Source organism: Eschrichtius robustus, chromosome 2 (assembly GCF_028021215.1).
Source record: "Eschrichtius robustus isolate mEscRob2 chromosome 2, mEscRob2.pri, whole genome shotgun sequence".
In the NCBI taxonomy this organism is placed as follows: Eukaryota; Metazoa; Chordata; class Mammalia; order Artiodactyla; family Eschrichtiidae; genus Eschrichtius; species Eschrichtius robustus.
The window spans coordinates 32,271,285-32,296,132 of NC_090825.1; the positions used below are offsets into that span (position 1 = coordinate 32,271,285).

At 39.9% G+C, this 24,848-nt stretch overlaps 1 protein-coding gene across 1 annotated transcript in view; it reads right to left on the reverse strand.

Moving 5' to 3' along the window:
- FYB1 (FYN binding protein 1) overlaps window positions 1-24,848 on the reverse strand; it is a 115,675-nt gene that overhangs the window by 75,661 nt on the left and 15,166 nt on the right. Inside the window, exon 2 of the mRNA XM_068535269.1 lies at window positions 16,575-17,736. Within this exon, the coding sequence (XP_068391370.1) occupies window positions 16,575-17,709 (1,135 nt within the window). The 5' untranslated portion in view covers window positions 17,710-17,736. The remainder of the gene's footprint in view (window positions 1-16,574; window positions 17,737-24,848) is intronic.

The window sequence follows — 24,848 nt, forward strand, 5'->3', positions numbered from 1 at the left end:
TCCTATGAGTTCCAGACCCTTGTAATTATCTGCCTATGTGACGTCTCAAAGACTCCTCTAATTGAACATGTACAATATAAAGACCGTGGTCTTCTCACATAGTTAATCCATCATTTCCTAGTCTAGATATCTCTCAGAATCACTCTCCTTTGCGATCTCTACTGCCACCTCTGTAGTCCAAGCTCTTGCCTGGATTACTGCAATGGTCTCCTACTTCTTTATACTGCTCCTAGAACAATCCTTCCCAAACATCAAATCTAACCAGGTCACCTCATATTTAGGCAAAATTCCTAAGTCTTTAACATGGCCTATAAAGTCTGACCCCTGCCTACCTCCCTGGTCCCATCTTTTACTGCTTTCATTTCTTTTTTTTTTTTCTTTTGCATTCTTTTTTGGATCTTTTAATAAAGAATAAAGCATACAAAATATTTTAAAATAGCATCATTCTCACATTAAAAATAATAGTTTCTTTATTTTGATATTTTTGCCTTTTTAAAAAGGAGTAGCCGAAAAACTTAACATTTAGCTACTAGCTGTTTTACACACTTAGGAGCATGTGTCAGAAATCTTTTTTTTTTTAATTTTATGTTTTTAAAGTTTGAAGTTATATTTATCGTGGTAAAATACATATAAAATTTACCATTTTAACCATTTTTTTCCTCCTTTTTAAATTGAATTATAGTTGATTTACAATGTTGTATTAGTTTCAGGAGTTCAGCACAGTGATTCAGTTATACATATGTATATATCTATTCTTTTTCAGATTCTTTTCCCTTGTATGTTATTATAAAATATTGAATAAAGTTCCTTGTGCTATACAGTAGGTCCTTCTCATTTACCTTTTTATTGCTCATTAAACAATGCTGGTGTGCATGGAGAGCAGGTGGCATGTACAGATGCCATTAATGTGTGTGTGTGTGCGTTTGCGTGGGTGTGTGTGGTCAAATATTATCTACCACTGCCATTTGGTTTCACTAAAATTTGAGGAAGCTCCAAGAGGCACTGTGCAGGTGGCTCTAACCAAGAAAAACAGATGCTTTTATTTAGGCCTGAGGTCTATCTCTGTTTTAAAAAAAGCTTTAATTAAATAGAAGGCTTTCAAAGAGACTCAGGTCATATACATCCTTTTTACTAGGTTAGTGTGAACTGTGCAGGTACAACGTGGGAAAAGTGAGCTTATTTTAGCATGATCATATCCCTTGCTAACTGGTTCATCACAGACCCAAATCAGGGTGAAAACAAGGAGCCAAAATTTAAGATCCTTGAAGGTCAGAGTACTCAGCATGTGGGGGATGTGAAACGTTTGGTAAAATAAAGTACCCATCTGGAGACAGAGGAGTAGGAGAAGGCTTTCTTCACAACACTTTCTCTATAATAGTTGGCACCTCAGTCCGACATACTTTCGTGCTATTGTTTCTTTCCTGTTTGTTGTTGTTATTATTAATTTTTTTAGGTGTTTCATTATCCTCAAAAGTTGTTCAGGGCAGAACTGTCTTCTTAGGCAAAAGGAAATAAGTGTAGACAGGCCTAGCTCTAAGCAAAACTGAGTTGACAAAGTTCATCTTCAAAGGCACCCATGTCCCCTATTTGTAAATATTGGTATTTGTTTCTCCTTTTAGGTACTCTCAAACTCTGGTCCAGGAAGGAAAGGGGTTGGTTTGGTTTAGTCACAACCAAAACCAAGCATAATCTATGCATTTGACCTGTTTGGACGTATCCTAAGAGCACTTAGTTCTTTTAGGAAGATTGTCTGGAATTCCTAGCATGATGGGAGAATGAATGTTATCCAGCAGCCTCCGCTGATTCTACACAAGCTAACTGTCAAATGCCAGCTGTCACAGCACTTCAGGCCAGTGTCTATGACAAGGCTGTGTGGAATGGTTCAGGCCAACTGCCTGGTTTACCAGTTGTCCTTTTCCTTGATATCTCTACCTTTCCATTTCTACTCAGTCCAGGGCTTCCCTAAGGAACATGAGTTTCTAGCACTGCTCGAAACAAGTTATTATTTAGTTTATAACACACAAAAAAGTATTTGCCAGTTAAAGAAGGGCTGATCTGAGTTAAAATTTTTCCATTGTCAACGTGCACAAGCATCTCCAGGGCAGTTATTAAAAAATGGAGATAACCTTGGCCCCAAAGCCAGAAGTTCTCATTCAGAAAGGTGGCTATGGTGGTGGTAGAATTGAGGGGATGCAGTGATTTTAAGTTTTGTAAAGTGCCTAAGCCCATTCTGATGTAGATGGTCAACAGGCCACACTGGGAGAAACATTGCCTTGAGAAACAATGGGTAAAAAGGAAATTTTATAACAGTTGTCAGGTGAGATATTTTGAGATGATGAAAATTTACTTCACCTAATGGCAGACCCAGTCCTATTTAGCAACTTAGAAGAAAACCCAATTTTCAATTATTAGAGAAAACAGAAAAATGTATTATAAATTGATTTGTTAGGCTAATTTTTTGCCCATATCAGAAAATGTGATTATAATATTCATAAAACTATCTAAAGCAGATAGTTGCCAAAGTTATGAGGTAAATTATAATTTAACAAATTGATCAATGAAGTCTAAAACATTTTGTGTTGCTGTATGTGGAACAGAATAACAAAAGTTAAAATAATAAACAATTCAAGTATTTTAACCAAAAGAAAGCTTGATGAGTTTTCTTCTACAAGGAAGGTATACTTATCTGAATAAAATCAGTAATGTTGTTGCCTGTTTAAATTATTTTAAATTACTAAAAGGTGAAAATTTGAAAACAAAAGTTAAACGGGTTATTTTGGTGAGTTTGAATGTGAAAATCCTAAACTATTGGGTAGTATAATCAAGTCAAATCTCTCTTTTTTCTCTTCACTCACAGACTACAAAAAATTCCAAGAAAATTCCCAAAGAATCTTCACATTGGGTGATAAGTCCATTTGAAGGAAAGACATTTCATATTTGCAGAGTATGCTATCAAATGTGCTACTGCTACTGCAAACTGGGCTTTCACTTAAATATTCTTTGTTGAATCAAGATGCTGAAGTAACTCCCATCAGTTCGCTGCTGTGACTTAAAAAAAAGCTCTTCAGTAATTGCGTATATTTTTTGATAGTTCACCTTTCGCCCCGAGATTTATTTAATAGTGTTATAGAGAGATCCTTGTTGAATACATGCTTTGAGTCAGTGTTCATTTTAAAGTGAGAGATGATGCACAACCTATTCTGACCTATAGACCTATAAAATCTTACAGAAATTATATCGATTTTACTTATCAAAGATTAATTAATCTCTATCCCATGGATATCTTTCAACATGAATTTATATTATTTTCCCCTCAATTAAATGGAAAGCACTTTAAGTAAAAACAATTTTGCCCCAGCTTTAGTTAATCTTGATTCCAGCTCATGTGCTGTTAGCATTTATGCCTTAAGTCTGGAATTTAAGTAAAAATCTTTTTTGGAGAGTATGTAATTTTTAAAATTCCAAATAATGAACTATGTTTCCCTTTAAGGCACTCAAACACATTTCTCAAAGTTCTTTCTTTAGATCTTACAAATCCTTGTAAATAGGGAAGAGCACTCAGTATATACAAACATTGTTTTTCTTGTAACATAATTCAAGAAGTGAAAAACCCACGTAAACAACTATCTTCTTTAGGATGGTTGTCATGTATTATGACCAGGTGCAAAGTCTACATTGACACATACATACTATCAATACATGAGGATGGTTGAATTTTTCACTGTTTTTTACATTGCGTAAATCCAAACTTTAGATGATTCATTTACGATAACCCATTAAGTACTTTTTCTGATATTGATGCTTTTCAACAGTTATATGCCTTACTAATGTTTTCCCCCTTAGATATATGACTAAAAGTTCCCAGTCAAGATGGCCGGTTGACTACACGCCATAGCAAGCTCTGCTCACCCCAGATCTCTAGAAATGATGGAAAAGATAATTAATGAAAACAAGCAAGCAAACAAACAAACAAATGATAAACATACTGGAAAACAAGAAAGTAAATCCACAATGGACCAGAAGCCCTGAGGAATCCCTAAAAAAGAGATTTGAAGAGAGATCTGTTGAAAGAAGAAACAGAAGCCCAACCAGAGCACACGAGAGAGTGGGACCCCACCCAGAGTGCTCTGCACTCAAAAGACAGAGAATGCAGGGGACAGGAAGGGGCTCTGGGGGAGTACTTGGAGGGGAAGAAGCAGTATAGATATGGCCAGGAATCAAGGGAGCAATGACTGAGCCCTTGGGTGGGCGAAGTGGAGCAGAACTCCGGGGGCTGCAATGCCCAGGAGGCAGGGACTGTCCTGGGGAAGACTAGCCATCAAGGCCCTACCCCTCAGCGCTCAGCCACTCCCTCACTCCACTGAACTCTGTCTCCCCCAGAGCTGGCTGCACAAACAGAAACGGCTAACAGTCTAACTGCATCACCACTACCAACCTGCGCACAAACAAAGAACCTCCAAAATTCAAGAAAAGCCAGCGCCAAGAAAGGAGAACTCTGTAGTGAACAAATAGTAAAACTCACACGTAAGGAGACAGTAATACTGCAAGAGGGATGCAAGGCGATGCTGCATCTCAAAGAGGACCAAGTTGATGCTGTGATAATGAAAATCTTGTATGTTGTGTTGAAACAAAATAAACTCTGATTTAAAGTCTGCAACAATTGGATGATGTTCTTACTAGTACTGATTGATACCTGAGGCGACTTCTGATGACTGCCATCTATTACTCATGTATTTTTCAATGAGGTCTTTATTTGAACATTATCTCCGTTTCCCCTTTAATAAATGTAATTAAATTACTGCTAATGGTTTGAGTTTTCAGGATACACCAGGAACTCTAAAAGTACATTATATACATTTTCATTTAATCCTTACAATAATCCCATGACAGAATTGATTTCGTATTTCCGTTAACAGATGAGAAAACCGAGGCTTGGAGAGGCTAAGAACCCTCCTTGGGGTCCCACAGTAAGTAACGGAGCTTTTACTAGACCCCGAGTCTCTCTAGCAACAAAGCAACTGCTCTGAACTCTCTCTGATGAGAAACAATTGTGTAAACAACTACATTTTTCAAAACAAAAAAAGCACTACTGTCTTTAGAATACATCTCACTTCTCATAGATCATAAGTGTTCACAGCGCTTTCTGTAAGCTCACCTATCAACTTCACAGCAAGATTAAAAAGAAAGTTTCCAGCCTTCAAAAATACAGTGACAAGCTTGAAAAAAATCTCTGTTTTTATCCATGCCACATCCACCCTCTCCTTTTATCATTAGGCTCACAAATGCAGGACTCTGTTTGCAGCATCGGAACTTGAGAGAGCTTTTCTCCAAACTCGAATAGCTTTGAACATCAACTAAACAGCATTACAGAGGAAATCCACCCTTTATTTTGGGACAAATGCCCAGCTTTCTTTTGCATTGGCTTAATTTCTCTTAAGTACTATATGAACATAGGCCTATTTTGAAGATTAGTAACTTAATACACTAAACATTGTTAAAGAAAAAGATGAATGTTGTTACCAAGTGATGAGTTATATAGGTAGTGGGGTAACTAGGCCAGTACAGTTGCACTTGGGTGCTGATGAGATTCAGATCATAGAAAAACCCAGTGCTTTTAATTCTGCTTATCCCCTGGCCCTCCTGGTCAGTTTCAGTGGAGGGGGCCCTCCATCTCCAAGCATGGAGACCTCCCAAGGGAACAAGTACAGCCACTGTGGGCAGGACTGTGGGCTCTCCTGTCATCCTGCCCTCCATCAATATAGTGGTGGTTCTTACAGTGATACACAATTATTCAGGTTTCCAAAGTCTGTTTATTTTAGCACTTACACTGTTTTTCCTTTGCCTTGAGTACCACCAGTTGTGCTAAATACGGCTTTTAAATTTGATGAATAGTAAGAATATGTGCCATGTGAAAAACACTGCTGAACTAATCTGAAGGCCACTACAGGGCAGAAGGGGAGAAAAGAAATGAAAATAGAAGGGAATAGAGAGCAGAAAAAAGGAAGAAAGGAAAGAAAGGGAGAGAGTAGTGAGAGTCCTTGATTACAGGTGTTCTGTGGGGGAGATGGGGAGCCCTACACTCCTCCAGGCTGATGGGCAGGGTGAGCTGGGGTGTACCAGCCAGCTGGTATGTACGATTTAACCATCAACTTTTAAAACACTCTAACTAGCTGAAGCCCTCTGAGGGTCCCAGATGCCCTCAGTAACCCCTGGATGTCTTTGCAATCCATCAACGAACAGGTTAATGCCTGATATAACAAAAGACTTTCAGGACTCTGGTGCCAGCCACCCAGATGTTAGATATTTGAATAGCATCTTTACACTTTCCCTAACTAAGCAAATGTTTAAGTTCAACCCTAGGATACTACTTGTTTGCTTAACGAGATCACTCACTCATTTCCATGTTTTGATATAATCACTAACTTCTAAGATCCTGTCTCAGTGTTACAGCATTTCTTTTGTTTTCAGGAAAATATCTCTGGTTTAGAAACCCTTCTTCTTCCCATCATCCCTTTTACTCCTCCCCCACTGTAATAGTTCTCATAAATGGCAGTATTTCTCAACTGCGGTCAGGGAACAACTTGCATTAGAACCACTTGATGATGTTGTTAACTATTCCAGTTTCTGGGTTTCATCTCAGGCTTCTTGAACTAGAAACTTTGGGGGCATTCCTAAAGCAATTTAAAGTTTGAGAACTTTTGAAAGACTAAGGCCTAATATTTATGTCATCTTGCTCCTTCTGAATACATATGATGTACACATTGTTGATCAGAGCCACTATTCATGTTGGTCATCTTTCTCTTTAGGACCCATTTAGTGTCACAATGATCATGAAGACATGTAAGAGACATTAGTTTGCATGGTTGTCCCTATATTAAGGCAAAAGTCTGAAAACTTGCAAATCCCAGATCTGATAGAAGAAAACTGCTCTCCAGCACTCTTATTTTTAAGGCATCTCTGGTTATTAGGCACTGAAAATAGACAAAAGGATGAAACAACCTGACTCTCACATCAATTTGGAACAATTCAGTTCCTATACTTCTATTAGGATAGACCAAACTCTCTTGGATGTATTCTATTCATCAGCAGTTTGTTTCTAGTAATAAAATGGCTACCAATCACAATAAAAAATAAAACCACTTCCACCCCCCAGCCATCCCATCCCACAAACTCCTTGCATTCTTTTTTTTTTTTTTTAAATTTTATTTATTTATTTTATTTATGGCTGTGTTGGGTCTTCGTTTCTGTGCAAGGTCTTTCTCTAGTTGTGGCAAGCGGGGGCCACTCTTCATCGCGGTGCGTGGGCCTCTCACTATCGCGGCCTCTCTTGTTGCGGAGCACAGGCTCCAGACACGCAGGCTCAGTAATTGTGGCTCACGGGCCCAGTTGCTCCGCGGCATGTGGGATCTTCCCAGACCAGGGCTCAAACCCGTGTCCCCTGCCTGCATTGGCAGGCAGATTCTCAACCACTGCGCCACCAGGGAAGCCCTCCTTGCATTCTTAAAAGAGATGGTGAAATGGCCTTTGAATAAGAAACTCCTGCTTATGTGCAAGGGAAGACACCAGCTGAGTTCAAGGGTTTGGGTTAGAGGCAGCTGAACTTTTCTGAATAAGAAAATGGAAAGTGTGTTCTCATTTTTCTTCGCATTGAGAAGGAGGGGTCAAAGAAGTGAGGAAAAGACAGAAGAAGGTGAGTCACAGTGCGGGGGACAGGAAGCTGAGCTGCAAAATGCACAGTTGCTTTTGAAGAACCGTGGTTGCCAGTGTTCCATTTTACATTTCTAGCCTCAATGCAACGTGAACTCCTGTCTCCACAGACCTTCACTGAAGTCTGTCACTCACGCACACAAATGCCTTCAGTGAGTGGTTTGCAGTGAAAGTTAAGGAGAATAGCTGGGTCTTGTTTGGGTGACTGCAGTACAGCACAAGGTGAGGGGGGCAATTGCTAAACCAATCCAAGTTAGAAGCAGGAGCTGAAAGACAGAAATGACCTTGAGAATTCAAGCCACTGGTTATTCATTTATCTTCTGTGGGGACCATTAAATTTGTCCATGAAGCATGGGCTAGCATTTGGAATGAACTTTATCCAGATTTTCAGGAGCACACTAGCAGCTTTAATTTCCTACTTTAGCTTTTCCATTTCAAAATCATGTTGACACATGTAATTAGCCATGTTTTCTTAGTAGTTTAGAATCAGCAAACTCTTTGATCCTCATGCCTTCATAAAGCTCAGCATTTTCTGTGGGTTTTACTCCCAGGCTTCATTGTCCCAAAAGAAAACAGATTTGTGGTGACGGTGTGGAGGGATGGAAAAAAATAAGATTTTTAAAAAGGAACCATAGGTTAGAAGATGAGAATGAAGAAGAAAGCAAGAAAATAGGAGGGAAACAGATGGTTGGGGAGTAGTAGACTCTCATTTGCAAGTTTGAGTGGCACAGGAATGTTTGTGTTCCTCCAAAATTTACATGAAACTAATCACTAATGTGATGATATTTGGAGGCAGAGCCTTTGGGAGGTAATTACATCGTCATGAGAGTGGAGCCCTCATGAATGGGATTAGTGCCCTTATCAAAGAGACCCCAGAGAGCTTTCTAGCTCCTTCTGCCATGTGAGGACACAGAGAGAAGACAGCCATCTATGAACCAGGAAGTGGGTTCTCACTAGACGATGAATCTGACGGTGCCTTGATCTTGGGCTTTCCATCCTCCAGAATTGTGAGAAATAAATTTGTGTTGTTGCAGAGCCACCAATCTATGGGATTTTTGTAATAGCAGGCTGCACTGACTAAGATACTACTGCACTCTATAATAGTTCACCCAAGGTCCATTAGATAATCACTCAGAGTCAGTGGAAAAAGTAGGCGTTCCTAAGTGGTAGATAGAGATCTAGCAGAAGATAGTGATCTGGTTGCACTCTACTCAGCCAGAGCACAACTAACTTCTCCTCCTGAGGACTAAGAACTCAAGCCTTCAGAGAAATCAAAGACAGCCTCTTAAAGAGTGAGATTTCCTGCTTGTCAAACTGTTCAGATCAGGTCTAGAAAATTCTCTTTAATTTAGAGTAATGTGAATGACTGAAATGTATTTTATAGACTTACCTTATCCTCCTTTCATAAAAAACAGCTTTTGAAAAAATGGCTGAGGAGCAAGTCAAGGCTATGTTGTGTGTGTGCGTGTGTGTGTGTGTGTGTGTGTGTGTGTGTGTGTGTGTGTAGCTTTACCCACTCTAGATGAACCAGAAGCTAAAGGCTGGAAAGCAAGGAGAAGCCACACTCCAGACCCTCAGTAACTGAGAACACATGATGTATCTCAACTTCTTTAAGGTGACAATTTGGAAGAGAAATAGGAACTACTGTAGGATTTAAAAACAAACCACTAAAGACGGACTCTTCTGGGCATTAATCTAGGCTTCCTTCTCCACCTAATAACAGTTGAACAACTTTCATTCCAGATGAGGGGAACAAATACTCAAACACACTTTGGATCTCTGTGATATTTATCTGCCTTGCCATTTTGCAGGGACAGATTTTTAGCTGCCTGGTCGCAGTAATCCTGTCACCACACAGGTGCTTTGGAAAATCAGATGAGCTATCTTATTGCTCTAAGAATTTTAAGAAAATCAAGAAAAGAGAGCAAGGGGTGTTATGTGGCAAGAACTTCCCTGTGCCCCTCTTTACCTCAACAGACCTACTGCCACCCCTGGAGAAACACCTGCCCAGTTGCTAGGAGCATGTTGGTGGAAAGAGCTGTTGTGGTGTGCAGGAGCGCAGCTGCAGAGAGATGCAGACTTTTGTAACAAATACGAACAGCTGATTCGACAATGCAAGTTCTTACTTGGGGGAAAGAAAAACCTCACATGGGTTTTTGTTCACACTTCTTTTTCTACAACCAGATGTCTCATCTTTGGTTACTTTTTCCTGATGGTATCTATTGCTATCAGCTGTTCTACATGTTTTTTTCTACCTTGCTATGCCAGACAAAATGAAGTATAGTCTTTTTTCTTTAGTGGCAATTTAATGGAAGAGAAATAGGTTTCTTGCCTGTGTATTTACTAGTGTAAATTTACTAGTGTAAACTGTATATAGCAGTTACATTCTCCAGCATGTGGACTTTTTTCTCTTCCTTGTTTCTCATATATTGGAAGAACAAACAATCTAGTGCTCTAGATGTTTCTCTGGGCTTTAGAGCCACGCCACAACTATCATGATTGTGCTCACTCTGAAAGGATAAAACATTTCCAGATATTTTTGTAAAATCAGGTAGCTGGATTTCTGCTCCTGAGGCATACTTTTGCTCTTCTAATAATTGAAGTTATTCTTGTGTTATAAAAGTTAATTCGTTTTGTTTTGAGAATAAAACACATATGCACAAAGAGGTACTTTTTGCATATGAACTCATCATATTCAGAAACAGTTGTCATCAGGGGAAAAAAGGAGCCTTCAGTGGCAAATGAATATTCTGGAACTCCAATTCTTTAAAAACAAAAGGTTTTATTTGGCTTGAATTGGAGATTATTTTAGCAGATTATATGAAGCAAGGCATCTCATGCTCAGTAACTGGACCTAATTATAACACGTACATTTGTCCCAATCTTCCTAACTAATGCTTCTCTTTAAAAAAATTTTTATGTGTAAGCACAATTGAAAGTAAATCAGGAAAAGCTTTCAGGTATTTGATTACTTGACTCATATGTATTTTCATTTGACTCTTAGATGTGACTTTCTTTTTTACCCCCTTCCTTCCTCAAGTAAATTGCAATTTCATTTTAATGCTTTTACCTCTATGGGTTGCATGCCTGGTTTTTTTCCAGTTTTATTGAAATATAATTGACATACAGTACTGTATAAGTTTAAGGAGTCTACAGAAACATAATAATTTAACTTATACACTGCATGAAAAGATTACCAAAATAGGTTTAATGAACATCCATCATCTGAATATGGCTAAAAATTAAAGAAATAGAAAAAAAAGTCTCTTCTTGTATGAGAACTCTTAGGATTTACTCTCTTAACAACTTTGCATGCCTATTTTAAGAATTAAATAATGTTGATCAAATTTTTTATATATTAAATCACCTCATATGCATTTTATACTTTAAGGGTAAGTCAGCCACTGTAAAACAAAATATGCATTTATATTACAAGTGGTCATAGCTTCTTTGATCTAGCGCATGTTACAAACGTTGATGTAATGCCAGTTGGTTGGGCAATATTTCCAAATTCTCCTTTGTAAGTGGCTTAAAAATATACCAACTTCTAGCCTCTTGATCACAGGAAGAGTTATTATTACATCAGGGTAAATCATGGTATGCTGCTCCAAATTGGGTTTACAGAAATTTCTCTTCTCATAGTTAAGAAAACAGTAGTCTGTCTTACAGGTCTGGTGAATATCACTGTAAGGAAACTTTTTCCTGTAAATTAAATAATAAGTGTGGCTTACCGTGTCAAAATTAGTATTAAAAGACTAGCTGGTGCCCAGGCGGTTAAGAAAGAATTTTGGTGGCCCAGCTGAGCGCCCAGCAAGAAACCAGGAACCTCAGTATGCTGAGGGGACTTTTCAGTGGTGACAGTGGCCCTGAAGGGGGGGACTCTGCCTTCCCCAGGGGTCAGTTCAGTGGTCCTTTCCTTCTCCTGGCTCATCTGCCTAGCCAGTATTTGAATCCTCTCGTAGTCCAAGTATAAACTGATTGGCTGTTAAAGGCTTAAAATATGACTGCTCTCAGGGATTTGCAGGTTAGTGGAGGTCAGATGCTATCAACAGTCTGAGTGAAGCCCGCATGGGGTAGCTGGATCTCCCCCCAGCCCCTTCTTGATTGTGTCCTGAAGACTCCTCAGAATAGGAGACTTGGGGAGGGGATAGGGAGCGGTAGTCCAAGTGTCCATGACCAGCGAGCACAGCCCAGAGGATACGAAACACAGCTCTCCGTGGGCACCCAAAGTCACATGAGTTTCCTTGCTGCCATCTTGCTGCCTGCCTTGTGAAGGGGTGAACCTACGATCCCTGTGGAAATACCTCTGACTCCTGGATTATAACTGAAATATTCAGTTGGTATTAAATAACGAGGGAGGGACTTACAGGATGTCCCTCCTCCAATTCCCAAATAAAATAGGAAAAACAAAATAAGGCAAGATAAACATGATCCCAAACTCACTAGGAGCCATGGCACAAGAAAAGGAAAGTAACTTCATTAAATGAACTTCAAAAATTAGTGGCTAAGGGAAGAAACAGAAGAGTCTGGTGCCACAGGAGGCAAGTGAAGCTTCCCACTTGTTCCCCAGGCTGAGAAGCAATACGGGGGGCAGACAGTGACCCTAGGAAAACCTGTGGATTCTCCCTAATACACGCCAGGTTGGAGAAGTGGACTCAGAGGTGGTGAACAGCCTGGGGAAGGTCAAGGCAAAACCTATAGCATGAAAGCCCTACATACCACAACAGGATCTTCCCAGAGACAAAGGGGGAACGAGCTACCATGGTTGGCCTTGTCCTGGTACGGGGCTCTGAACGAGATGTCAGAAAATGGAACAGCATTCAGGTCCCCAGCAAGGACTGCCCTCAAGACTAGCACAGCTAACCTTCATTTTACAAATGAGGGGATTAAAAGCAATACTCAGAACTCAAATCACAGCTCTGAAGGGAAGACAAATTTATCACACTGGATTAGAATGAGTAGATGCGTTTGTCATCCATCAGCCTGATCAAAAGAAGTGGTGGGCCCTCCTTATACATGGAACAGAAAATCTCTGAGAGCTAAGAGGAATATCATCTCAGAAAACACTGGTGATAAAATGATTGACACAGATACATCTTGGCTGTTTTTAAATCTAAGACAGAGATTTCTTTGGGAATCTAGACAGAAAAGCAAGTCATTTTCAAAGCAATTGCTAAGCTATAAAGAGTATGAATACTAAATTCTGATTAAACGGATTTCGGTGGGAGGACATATCTGAGCAACTAACAAGAATATATTATCTCTATGCTCCAAATAAATAATGTTAAACAAACTGGTCTCTGTTTACATGGAGCTTATAGTGGTATTTATAGTAAAACAAAAAATGACGTGTTTTAACCAAAGGACAGAGAAAGGGAGAAGAATGAAGATTCTTTGGGTTTCACTTATGCTTGACCTATTATCTCATAATATCCTATGTTTCAAGAGAGGGACCATAGCAAGGAGGGTGGCAAGGGGGGACACAGGCTCTGAAATCAGAGAGACAGGAGGACCAGCCCTGTCTTTGCCTAGTCACATTATGGCCTTGGGCAAGTCACCTAACCTCTCTGAGCTTTAATTTCCTCATTGAATTCCCATTTCATTGGTTTCTTGGGAGGAATAAACAGGGGTAACATGTATCTAATATGTAACAAGTCCTCAATAAACGATAAGCACCCTTAATGGCTAATATATTGGACAGAGATGATAAAAGATGGAAGGTAGATCTGGGGAAGAGGTTTAAGGAATTAGATGTGAACCTGGAAAGGAAGGAGCCATGTAGAAGCCTAAGAAAAAAGTTCTAGGGTTTTGAAAACCTACAGAGTTACTAGGTGAAGCTTCAGTTAATTTGAATACTATTATACACTTTCAAATTCTGGTATTTTTTTTAACCTTTCTAAATGGAGTACTAAATTACTTAGTATGGTTTAGGAAAAATAGCAATGGTAGGATTAGGAGTCAGCAGACCTGACTATTAAGAAATTCTCAGGCTTCCCTGGTGGTGCAGTGGTTGAGAGTCTGCCTGCCAATGCAGGGGACACGGGTTCGATCCCTGGTCTGGGGGGATCCCGCATGCCGCGGAGCGGATGGGCACGTGGGCCACAATTGCTGAGCCTGCGCGTCTGGAGCCTGTGCTCCGCGTAACAGGAGAGGCCGCGATAGTCAGAGGCCCGCGCACCGCGATGAGGAGTGGCCCCCGCTTGCCACAACTAGAGAGAAAGCCCTCGCAAAGAAACGAAGACCCAACACAGCCATAAATAAAAATAAAATAAAAAAAAATAAAAAAAAAGAAATTCTCTGTGTTCAGAAAGTAAATGCTCATTTTGTGACACATATACAAGGTTATTTTCTGTAGCATTGTTTGGAAGAGCAAAAGTTTGGAAACACTACAAATTGTTAAATCAATTAGGTGAGTCATCCATTTACCTGACTATCATGCGGCTTTAAAGAATATTCAATAACCTCTTATTAAAATGTGGAAAGATAGACAGGAATTTTATTTTTATTTTTAAAAAGCAAGGATCGAGAAATGGGAACATATTGTATATGTATAACTGATTCACTTTGTTATAAAGCAGAAGCTAACACACCATTGTAAGGCAATTATACTTCAATAAAGATGTTTAAAAAAAAAAAAAGCAAGGATCAAAGCATTGCATATAGTATTTTACTTATTGAGTAAAAAGCAAGGAGATTAATATCTATATTTATATTTGCTTGTGTAAACACAAAGAAACTTTGGACAGATACACAAATTAAGAAGAGTGGTTTCTGTGGAGCATAGGCTGAGAAGACCCAGGAAATGGTGGAGATGGACTAAAGTACTTTTCACTCTATATCATTTTTGAGCCAGATGTAAATTTCTATTTAAAAAATAAGTTAAAAATTTAAATGCTTTAAAAAAAAAAATGTGAATGCTGTAAAGGGGTGTTACTCAGAATTTAAAGTTATGAATCAGATTGCTTTATCCTGGCACCCACCTGACGTCAGTTCAAATTAAGAAGATTGAGTTTTGATTTGTGGAAGAGGTGGATGAAGCGGCAACAGGGTCCACTTTGAAGCATAATGTATATCGAGGGGTCAGAGGGTGGAGGTAGGGTACATTGATGAGAGGATTTAGAATCTAAACTGTGTCATGGGGTACATGAGCAGTGGGGAGGCATGTCAGGATGGGGACAGGGTTGCAAGGAGGAGGAGAAAGAGGGCAAGGGTCAACTTGGCTTCCTAAGCAATTTTGCCTGGGTCTCTTGGAGCTATATTGCATTGAAAATCAGCTCAAGGCTGACCTTGCCAGGACTGCAGAGCCAAAAGAGGACTTCACTGGCATTTCAATAGCACAACAGCAGCCATCCGGGTACTACCACTCAAACCAGGTAGTGGAGTGTAAATAAAGATGGAAGACGTGGAAGAAAACTCTCAAGGATTTCCGCTTCACATCAGGACAGTTTCCTTGGCATGAACTCAGAGCCATAAAATGGAGGTTATGATAGTTAATTTTTTACCTGAGGCACAGAAGAACTAAGACAGGAAATTAAGAAAGGGTTTTTTTAGAAGCTTTCAGAAAAACAACATTTCTGAGTTATGGCCCAGTATTAAAATGAGAAGGTGACATATGAGGACACAATAAGTGTAACAGGCTAACTCTTTCTAGAAGACAGGTGATCACGGGGTCATTCCAAACTTGCTTTCTACGAGACCGATTAATGGGGGATTTGATTCCTAACATGTTGGTTGACACCGAGAATATTGGTCTCAGGAAGATGACATATTGTGAGATGCTTCTACAGAGCCAAAATAAAAATGAACTACCTTTATACCCAGAACTGCTTTAATTAGATCACACTTTCGTAAGTAAAAAATATATATAGTTGTGGTGTGGTCACTCGTAAGTATCCTTTTTCCTTTCTCACAGTAAACAACGGTTGTACATTATTTGCCTAAAATATTAATCATTTCAAGCATAAGTGAGCTTCGTTCATCACTATGAGGGTTACAAATCTTTACCAAGTCATTCAGGATCAACTTCTAGCATGTGCCATAGCATGGTGGTAACATCTCTGGTAGAAAATTAAACTATTTACCCAGGAGGAAAAGAATGTATCCCTTTGTCTGGCTTATTATCTTAGTTATGTACTACTTTATGAATCAGAAACGTTCAGAAAACTTTATGCTGACGGAGCAATAGAAAACAGCTAGAATATAAAACAGTAAGTGCCATTTCACAAGAGTCCTGTGCATCTCTTATTTGAATATTGGGCTTAGGGGACATATGATACATTTGTGGACATTTAAAATCATTTGGAAAAAGGTTTCTCAACCTCTGTGCCATTGACATTTTGGACTGGACAATTCTTTGTTGGGCGGGGCTGTTCTGTGCATTGTAGGATGTTTAGCAGCATCTCTGGCCTCTACCCGCTAGACGCCAGTAGCACCCTCCAGCCGTGACAGTCAAATGTCCCCTGGGCATCCACCACTGGCTTAGAGGTTTGCTCACCTTCTAACTCCTTTGTGGTAGTAGAGGGAACACACCTCAGTCTCATTCAACAGAAATGAAACCCAACAAAGGAAGTAAAAGAAATGGTTATCATTAAGCAAAACCACTTGGCAATCAAATGGATGTATTTCTCCCCACGCCCCCAAATCAGCGCCCCAAGGCACTTCCTCACAGAATGCCAACCTAAAACTAAGGATTTCAACCTTCTCAGACATCCCACACCAGAGGAAAAAAAAATGCCAAACAAAAGTCGTCATACACACAGGAGTACCGGTGATGGCATGGTTTCCTTGTTACAAATTTTTCCCCGGAAGCTAGAACACCCTCTGCTGGGAAAATAACATGTGCAATAGCAAATGAGAAAAGAACTCACTGTTTCCAGAAGCGGCTTTCCGGAATTTCGTGAGGTCAACGTGCGGCGGTCTGCTGGGTTTTTGTGGAGGGGGGCCCAGGGTAAACAAGGGGGGCAGGGGTTTCCGCTTGGGGGCGGCTGAATTCTGGTCCTCCTTTTCCTTTTCTTGACTTTGGCCCCAGGGCCCTGCCACTGTCCGCTTCGAAGGTGTCTTCAGGATCTTGGCAGGAGGAGCCCCAGCGGCCGGCTCTTCCGGATTCATTTTGCTCAGCAAGACGTGCCTAGCAGCGTCTACCTTCCTATCTTCTCTTTTCTCTTCAGCATTTTTGGAGAGGCCTGGGGCCCCTCTGCTTGCAGCAGGTTTCAGAACGACTCCAGGAAAAGGAAGACTTGACGTCTCACCTCCATGCTCTCTCTTCTCTAGGTCGTCCCTGGCTGGTTTCAAAGGGCCGGCTTTGGCCTTGGCTCCCAGGAGGGCCGGGGGGCCTCTCTGTTGAGCCCCAGTCTTGGTGGGGCTTTCGTCTTCCTGGGGGTCATCTGCATTCAGGGATGGCTTCTGGCCAAAGACGGGTTTGGGGAAGAGGGGCTTGGGGTCCTGATCTTGTGAGGCTGACATAAACTTGCCTTTAGCCGCAGCCAGCTTTGGGAAGACTTGCTTCGGTTCATTTTCCTGGGCTGGATGATTTGACCCCGGCTTGGGGCCTGGTGGCTTAAAGTCATGGTCTTGGTTTACACTGTGAAGTGAAGGCTTATTCCCAGGAGGCCGGGGAACCGCAGGTTTGGAATCTTCTTTGTGCAAGTCGATGGGCTTGGGGCCTACAGGTTTCAGAAATCCCGGTTTCACCTCGGGGTCTCTGGTGGCCGAGTTGGCCTGCGGTCCAAACCTGGGACTCGCTCCAGTCGGCTTTAGAAATGGAGGTTTGGGCTCCTTGTCAGGCTTTTCCTCAGAAGAAGGTTTTACCCCCAGAGGGGGCTTTGGGGACCCAAACTTGGGCACACTGCTCGGTCCTGCAGGAGGGCTGGCATTTCCTTGGTTGTTGAATAAGTTCTTTTTGGCCTGTACTCCTGAAGGGGAGTTTTGGCCCGGGACCTTGAAGGGCCTGCTGTTGACCGAGACCTGGTCCATGGGGTTGCCCCCTGTGTTAAACTTCGCCATGAGGGACTTCACATCTGCTTTCCCATCCTGCAAGCACAGGGAACAAAAACTCACTGAGAGCCCAAAGTCTCACTTGCACAACTTAAAGTACTACGCTTTAAAGGGTTTCCTGGTTTGAGGCCTGCAGCGTCGCTGATTGGTTCGTGAGATGTTGTAACATTTATCTTCCTCTATGGCAAAATAAGTTGTGAGAATTTCTTGAAGGGGGAGGGCTATGATACTTAGACTTTTTTTTTTTTGGTTGTCTTAGACTGACTTGCTTTTTGTTGTTGTTAAGTCACAGCTTATCTTTTCCCCTTTCCTCTCACTGGTTCTCTAACTCTCTTGTTGGATTTACTCTGAACTTGGTATTTATGTGTTTTGTTGAACTTGAAAAAATATGAAAGTGACTAACAAATGACCTCTTCCATATTTTATAGCTGAGCCTCTTAAATAGAAACTGCATTTAAAAAATGAAAGCATGCTCTTCTGTAAATCTGGGTTGCATGCTTTACACAGCATAGCCACGTTTGACATTTCTGTGTTTGCAAGCCTGTTCTTGTTCCCACCTATATATAAGGTCCCTCTGTTTGCTAACAGGGAGATGTGGCAGAAAAACCCACTCATTTTTATACATAAGCAATAAAATGAGTTTTTCTACTTATTGATACATATTTAGTGTAAATGATTCAACTGGGACCAGACTAGCAGGCAGACTGCGCTCATTTTCAAGGGGCATAGTCTGGAGCACACAGGGAAGGTGACGAGGAAAGAGCAGGGGCAGGCTGGAAAATCTCATTTCCAGATGCTGGTTTCTGCAGTCTCTGTCCTCCTGGTCTAGAATTAGGGTATTACCTAGTAAAGAGGGCGGGCAGTCACCTTTCTCTGTGACTATAATCCCATGTAACCTGGAAGAATTCATGGTGGGTTTGCTTTTTCTCTCAAAAGCCAGGAGTTGAACTTTTCTAGTTCTTTTAGGAATAAAATCTGAGGCTTAGAAAAAAAAAAAAAATCACAGGTAGCCACGACAGTTTCCATTTTTTTGCTTTAAAATTCACCTAGAAAACGTTTTCTTACTTTCTATCCTCACCTGTCACTGCCAAGCGTATTTCTTCTCTCAAGGCCCCACTCAGATACCACAAAACCAGATCCTGTCTGGTTGGGAAGAATTGCTCCCTCCTCTTAACTCATGTAGCACAGCAGGCCCTGCTACATGCCCCTGTGTTACTTCCTTTCCTGATAATAAGAACCACCGTTTAGCGTGTAAACACATGTGCTTGATTCTGAACCAGGCAAGTTATCTATGTCGCCTCATCTCATTCTTTTGGATGATGGCATTATTTAACTCCATGTCACAGGAAAGAGGATTGAGGTTGAAACTGCAGGAGGACCTCATGTAAGAGCATGGGAACTCGGCTGGAATCCTAGTTGATTAGCAGGGCCTCAGTTGCACAATCTGTACAATGGGAATAAGAGAGCATATCTGCCAGAATTGTCATGTGTGTTAGAGACAGAATTTGTAAAGTGCTTGCCTGGCCCTCAGCCTGGGCTCAATGTAAGGAGATTATTATTATTAGAAACGTTAAGTAGCATATTCAAGGGCTCACAGCCAGGAACTGTGAGGACAGGGATGCAGACTCAGGTCTGTCTCGGGCTCCAAAGTCCAGAAACTGTCTCATTCCCCTTTGTATAGAACCCTCGGGATTCTAATATATTTGGGAAATTGTTCAGGTTGGCACTGAGATGAATACTGTGAATGGTGATTTTAAAAGAAATGGTCCCTTCAGCAAGAGTTTCTCTCCGTACCAAACTATAGTCTTTCAGGACTGGGGTAAGGAACCTAGGCAGGAGGCGAAAATGAGATGAAAGGAGCAATTTCCAGCTTGGTTTTGCTCCTTTAATTTACCACCCTGTATCCAAGTTGCTGAAAATATCTTATTTTCTACCTTGCCTCCCTTGACCATTTTTTTTATCCCCATGATTTTCTCAAATCCTCAAGTAATCCCCGGAGGTAATAGGCAGGAAGGCAGCAGAACCAGGGAGAGTTTGGGTGCTGGCAGAGGGAACAGGTGAAGACGGGTCCTACCCTGTGCCTCCTGGGAGATCATAGCTGCAGAGGACTTTAAACCTTAACACAAGATGCATAAAAAAATATCAGTACAAAAATTTGCTCCCCACCTGGAAGAAAGTCTGTCTCTAGGGAAGAATCTTTTATTCTAGACTCACTCTATATTTTGTAATTTATATCTTAGATCTACAATTTAGTCCAGAATGATAAGAGGCTGCAGAGTAGAGTGGTTAAGAGCATCGACTAGGGAGCCAGGTTTTGAGTCTGATCAGCTATTTACTGTAAGGTGAGGTACATAAGCTCCCTGGGCCTCAGTTTGCTCACCTCTATTAAGGGAATAATACAGTCGTGTCATAGGGCTTTAAAAGAAATCAATATCTATAAGGCACTTTAAAGAATGCCTGGAACCTGGGAGGGTTTCCTATTTTTATAAAGAAAGAGAAGACTTAGAAATTATCTATTCCACCTCTCTCACTGCATTGGTGACAAAACAGAAACTAAAGGATTTAAGTGATATCCTACTTAGTCACAGCAACTTCACAACTTGGATTTCATGGGGGGAAATCCATGAGACACACTAACACATTGTCAAACTGCACACCCTGGTTTTAGTTTAGAAAATATGGAAGTGGTTGATTTGGAATTTAAGTCCCAGATGCCAACTCAAAACCAGGAGGCAGTGCAGTATCATGGTTAATAGCAACGTCTCTGAAATCATTGACTTGGGTTCCAGCCTTGACTTTGCTACTCACTAGCTGTGTGATCAAGCAAATTACTTAACCTCTCTGAAACTCAGTTTTCTTTACCTATAAAATGAGAATAATGAGTACCTATTTCTCACCGGGTTTTGTTTTTTAATTAGGATTAAATGAGTTAATGCATGTAAAGTTCTTAGATCAAGAATTGCATGTAATATACATCCAAGGATTGTCTGCCATCATGATTTTTTGTTTTTCGAATTCACTAGTCACATAACATCATTTCTCCAGGTGACCAAATTCTGAAGTTACAGTCATTAATGTTACATCTTAATTTTAAATTAATATGACTGAAACAAACATACTGCTGGATAACATCATAGAGTTTATGATGTTTGAGTTTGGTTTCCCCCCCACTCTGAAACTTTCAACTGTATGTTGAAAGACAGGGAAAGAAAGAGCCACAGGTTCCTACGTGGGACACACTGAAGAAACAATAACAGCATCTGAATTTACTAACATGTCTCGTAAATCAATAGCCTGAACTCTACAACTATTTAATCTCTTATACTGGCTGCTTAGCTTTAGAGGTTTTTAGTTGTTACAACTCTTAATAAGTTTATCAGATAAAATTTTCAACACCCAGATTCGCCCTTAATCTTAACAATAATAGCTAGATTTCTTTCTTTATGATAATGATAGAAAGGCAAAAATGATTAAAAATTGTTTGACATTCTCTCATTCTCATTTCATTCCATTTTCTAGGGCTCTTTTTACTTTAAAAAAGTTTAAAAGAGGGTAAGAGCAATGTATTTTATGAAAGAGGGAAAAGTAAGCCTGCTCTAAACCCTGACCCTCCAAGCCCTCATGCCCCAGTTCTATGGGGATCATAAATACTGACTTATCAGTACAGTACAAGTTCATGCCTATTGTTCTGGAATAATTATTAATAATGCTCCCTTTTACTCTCAAAATTGACCTGCTTTAAACAATAAATTACATGGTGAACTTACCCAGTTCCTCTCTAGAGTCAGTCAACCACTGTTATCAGCTTGTTATGTATATTTCTAACTGTGCATATACAAATATATAAAAATAAACACACATGCACATCCTTTCTGTCCCCGCTTTTTGCACAAATGGAAACCCCTGCTTTGCACCTTGCTTTTATCCTGAACTGATACTAAGTTGCTACACACCAGCTCAGCTGGATGTGTTATCAGCAGCCACTCTGATTGCTTGGTGCCTGTGCAATTCCAGTTGTTAAATATTTTCAATATTAATTCTCCTTTTTCCCCCTTGATAATTGGATCCATATCAGTGCATATTATTTGCACCATCTCTTAAAAAATAGACTTAATTTCTTTATGTTTTACAACAGTTTTAGATTTACAGAAGAATTCAGAGGATAGTACAGAGAGTTCTCACATAATTTACATCCAGTTTCTCCCTTACTAACCCCTTACATTAATTTGCAGGACCTCTGTAAGTTTTAATGATTTAAAGATCTGGCTTCTGTTTATTCCTAAGAAGAGGCATTTCACAATCTAGGAGATCTCAGAGTTTAAGTAAAACAAACATTTTATTTTGAAATTTACTTGAAATTTATTTTCCAAATTTATTTGAAGCAAATTGTTATTAATTCCAGCTGTTAATGAGTTTGTGCAGATCTTTCTCCACTTATGATAGTTACATCCAGATAAACCCATTGTAAGTTGAAAATATCCTAAATAGAAAATGCATTTAATACACCTCACCTACCAAGCATCATAGCTTAGCCCAGCCTACCTTAAACGTGCTCAGAACACTTACATTAGCCTATAGTTGGGCAAAATCATCTAACACAAAGCCTATTTTATAATAAAGTGTTGAATACCTCAGGTAATTTATTGAATACTGTACTGAAAGTAAAACAGGATGGTTGTATGTGTATGGAATGGCTGCAAGTACATGGGTTGTTTACCCTCATGATTGCACAGCTGACTGGAAGCTGTGAGCATCACGAGAGAGTATCGTACCACATATTGCTAGCCTGGGAAAAGATCAAAATTCAAAATTCAAAGTTCGGTTTTTCCTAGATGCATATTGCATCATTATAACGTTGAAAAATCCTAAATCGAACCATTTTAAGTCGGAGAACGTCTGAACGATGTTTAGCCAAAACTACTCCCGTGCATTGCTCTATAATTATACAGGTGTAATTGTAGAGATGCTCTTGACAGAAATGAATTTCCTTTAGCCTCCATGTTTTCCCCTTCCTCAGAATTATATACCTTCACTAACATAAACTTAACATGCTTTTCACAGTCCCTGGGAAGATGCAAAAATGCTTTAGCTACATCCTCTGTACTTCTAGGTAACAACTCCAGATTCCAGAAAATCTTTTTTGCTTTCAGCAACTTACATAAAGGCAATAAATCAAGTACATACTTAACCAAAGGCTGATATGGCATTTAGGACAGACATCAAGAAACTACACATCAAGAAAATGTTTTCTTTTGCAGCTAGTTCATCTACATATTTTCATATGGAAAATTAATAACATTGGTAACTGGATTTTGTTTGGTTTTAAATATAACCTGGGCATTAGGTTAATCCAGCGGTTCTCAAATTGGGGCAATTTTGGCAATGTCTGGAGACATCTTTGATTGAAATGGCCGACTGAGAAAGTGCTCTTGACAACTAGTGAATAGAGGCCAGGGCTGCTGCTAAACACCCTACAACGCCCAGGACAGACCCTGAAACTAAGAATTATCAGTCGAAATAGTGCTGAGATTGAGAATCCCTGAGCTAATCCTCTTGCTCCTGAATAATTGGAAACATCTTACCAGAAATTCTGCTTTTAATTTTTATAATGTAATCCACTCTAAAACCTACAAATAACTGTAGAGAAACTAATAATACAAAAGACTATCACTAGATTGTTTTCAAAGTTCCTTGTCTTTGAAAGTCTCATCTTTGTAAAGTTTCATTTGTAAAGCACAAAAGAAATAAAACACCCATGAATCGTGGGTAACTAATGAATTTAAAATAACTTTGAGCCTAATTTTACCTCCTTAATATGTGTTAGTGTCACTTTTTGTAATTAAAGCATGAGGAGAATGAACCACTCTTATGGATGCTGTTATTCTTTCCTAAATAGAGCCCAAGGAATAAGAGAAGAAAATGATTTCACTTGATTGCATCTAATGCTTTTAATCATAAGGGAGTTGGTAAATAACAATAGTTTATCCAAACTGGTCTCTTTCTCCCTCTATCTCTCTGACTCTCCTTCTTCTTTCTTTCTTTCATCATTGATCAATTTTACCATGTGTAGGTTTTCTTTTTTTTTATTACTATGTTGAGATAACATGTCAATACTCATGATATATTTGGTCTGAATTGCTAGTGCTTCTCAAGGAACAAAATTAGTTCCTACCACCGCCACCATTGTCCAGAACAGAACCCCAGATAGAGGGGCATCAGCGGCATCAGGCTGCAAGGAGATGCATATGTAGTGGGAAAATGTTCCAGGAAGCCCGTCCTAGTCCTGCCCAGCACGGGTGGAAGAGGAAAGAAGGCAGGTGAGGGTGGCGTACTGCATGGGAGAACACAGCTTCTGCTGAGGTGATGGCTCATGTTATTCAAATTTAGGATCCACTCAGCCCAGGATTGACCAGAGGTATAGCAAAAAGACAGAAAAGATAGTTCTTCTGTAAGCCAGATAAATTTACCATCCTTGAGGTAGGAAGCAGGCTGGTGAAAATTTGGAATAGACTCAAGCAGTTCAAACTTTCATAGAGCAATAGTAGTATTTAGCACCATGGATTTATATTGCCTAGATTAAAGAAAATAAAACAACAGATATATTCCTCATGACCAAGCCAAGCCCTCCCCAACTTCCCAACACACACACACACACACAGTGATAAGTTGTCTTTTCTCTTCAAAGTGACTTGATCTGCTATACCCAGTAAACTTGGAAAAGGGATCTTTTTTGGGGGGGTGGATTATTTTAGTCTGAAAATAAATTTTCTTAGAACTTCTATTGTTAGAAATTATGTAATAAAACGACTTTAATTGCTTTTGGTTGTCAAGATAGAGTTAATGGTTGAAAATACAGTACTTATGACAATGCTTCACAAGAGAGTAGATGGCAAGCTCCACTCTAGACACTGAAACAGCAGTAATCTTTTTTTCATCCCTGTTAACACTGTCTAAATATTTAGGTACTTAATGAATCATAATTTATGTATTTAATGTGTGTACTCTGTTTTCTTGAGGAGATGTAAAAGCAGGGACCTGGTTTTATTTTATTCCTCAAAAACAACCCCCCTCTGCCACCCCATACCCAAATAAGCACTCCCGTAACGCCTGCACATTTCTTTCCATAATCGCTATTAAACATATGGCTG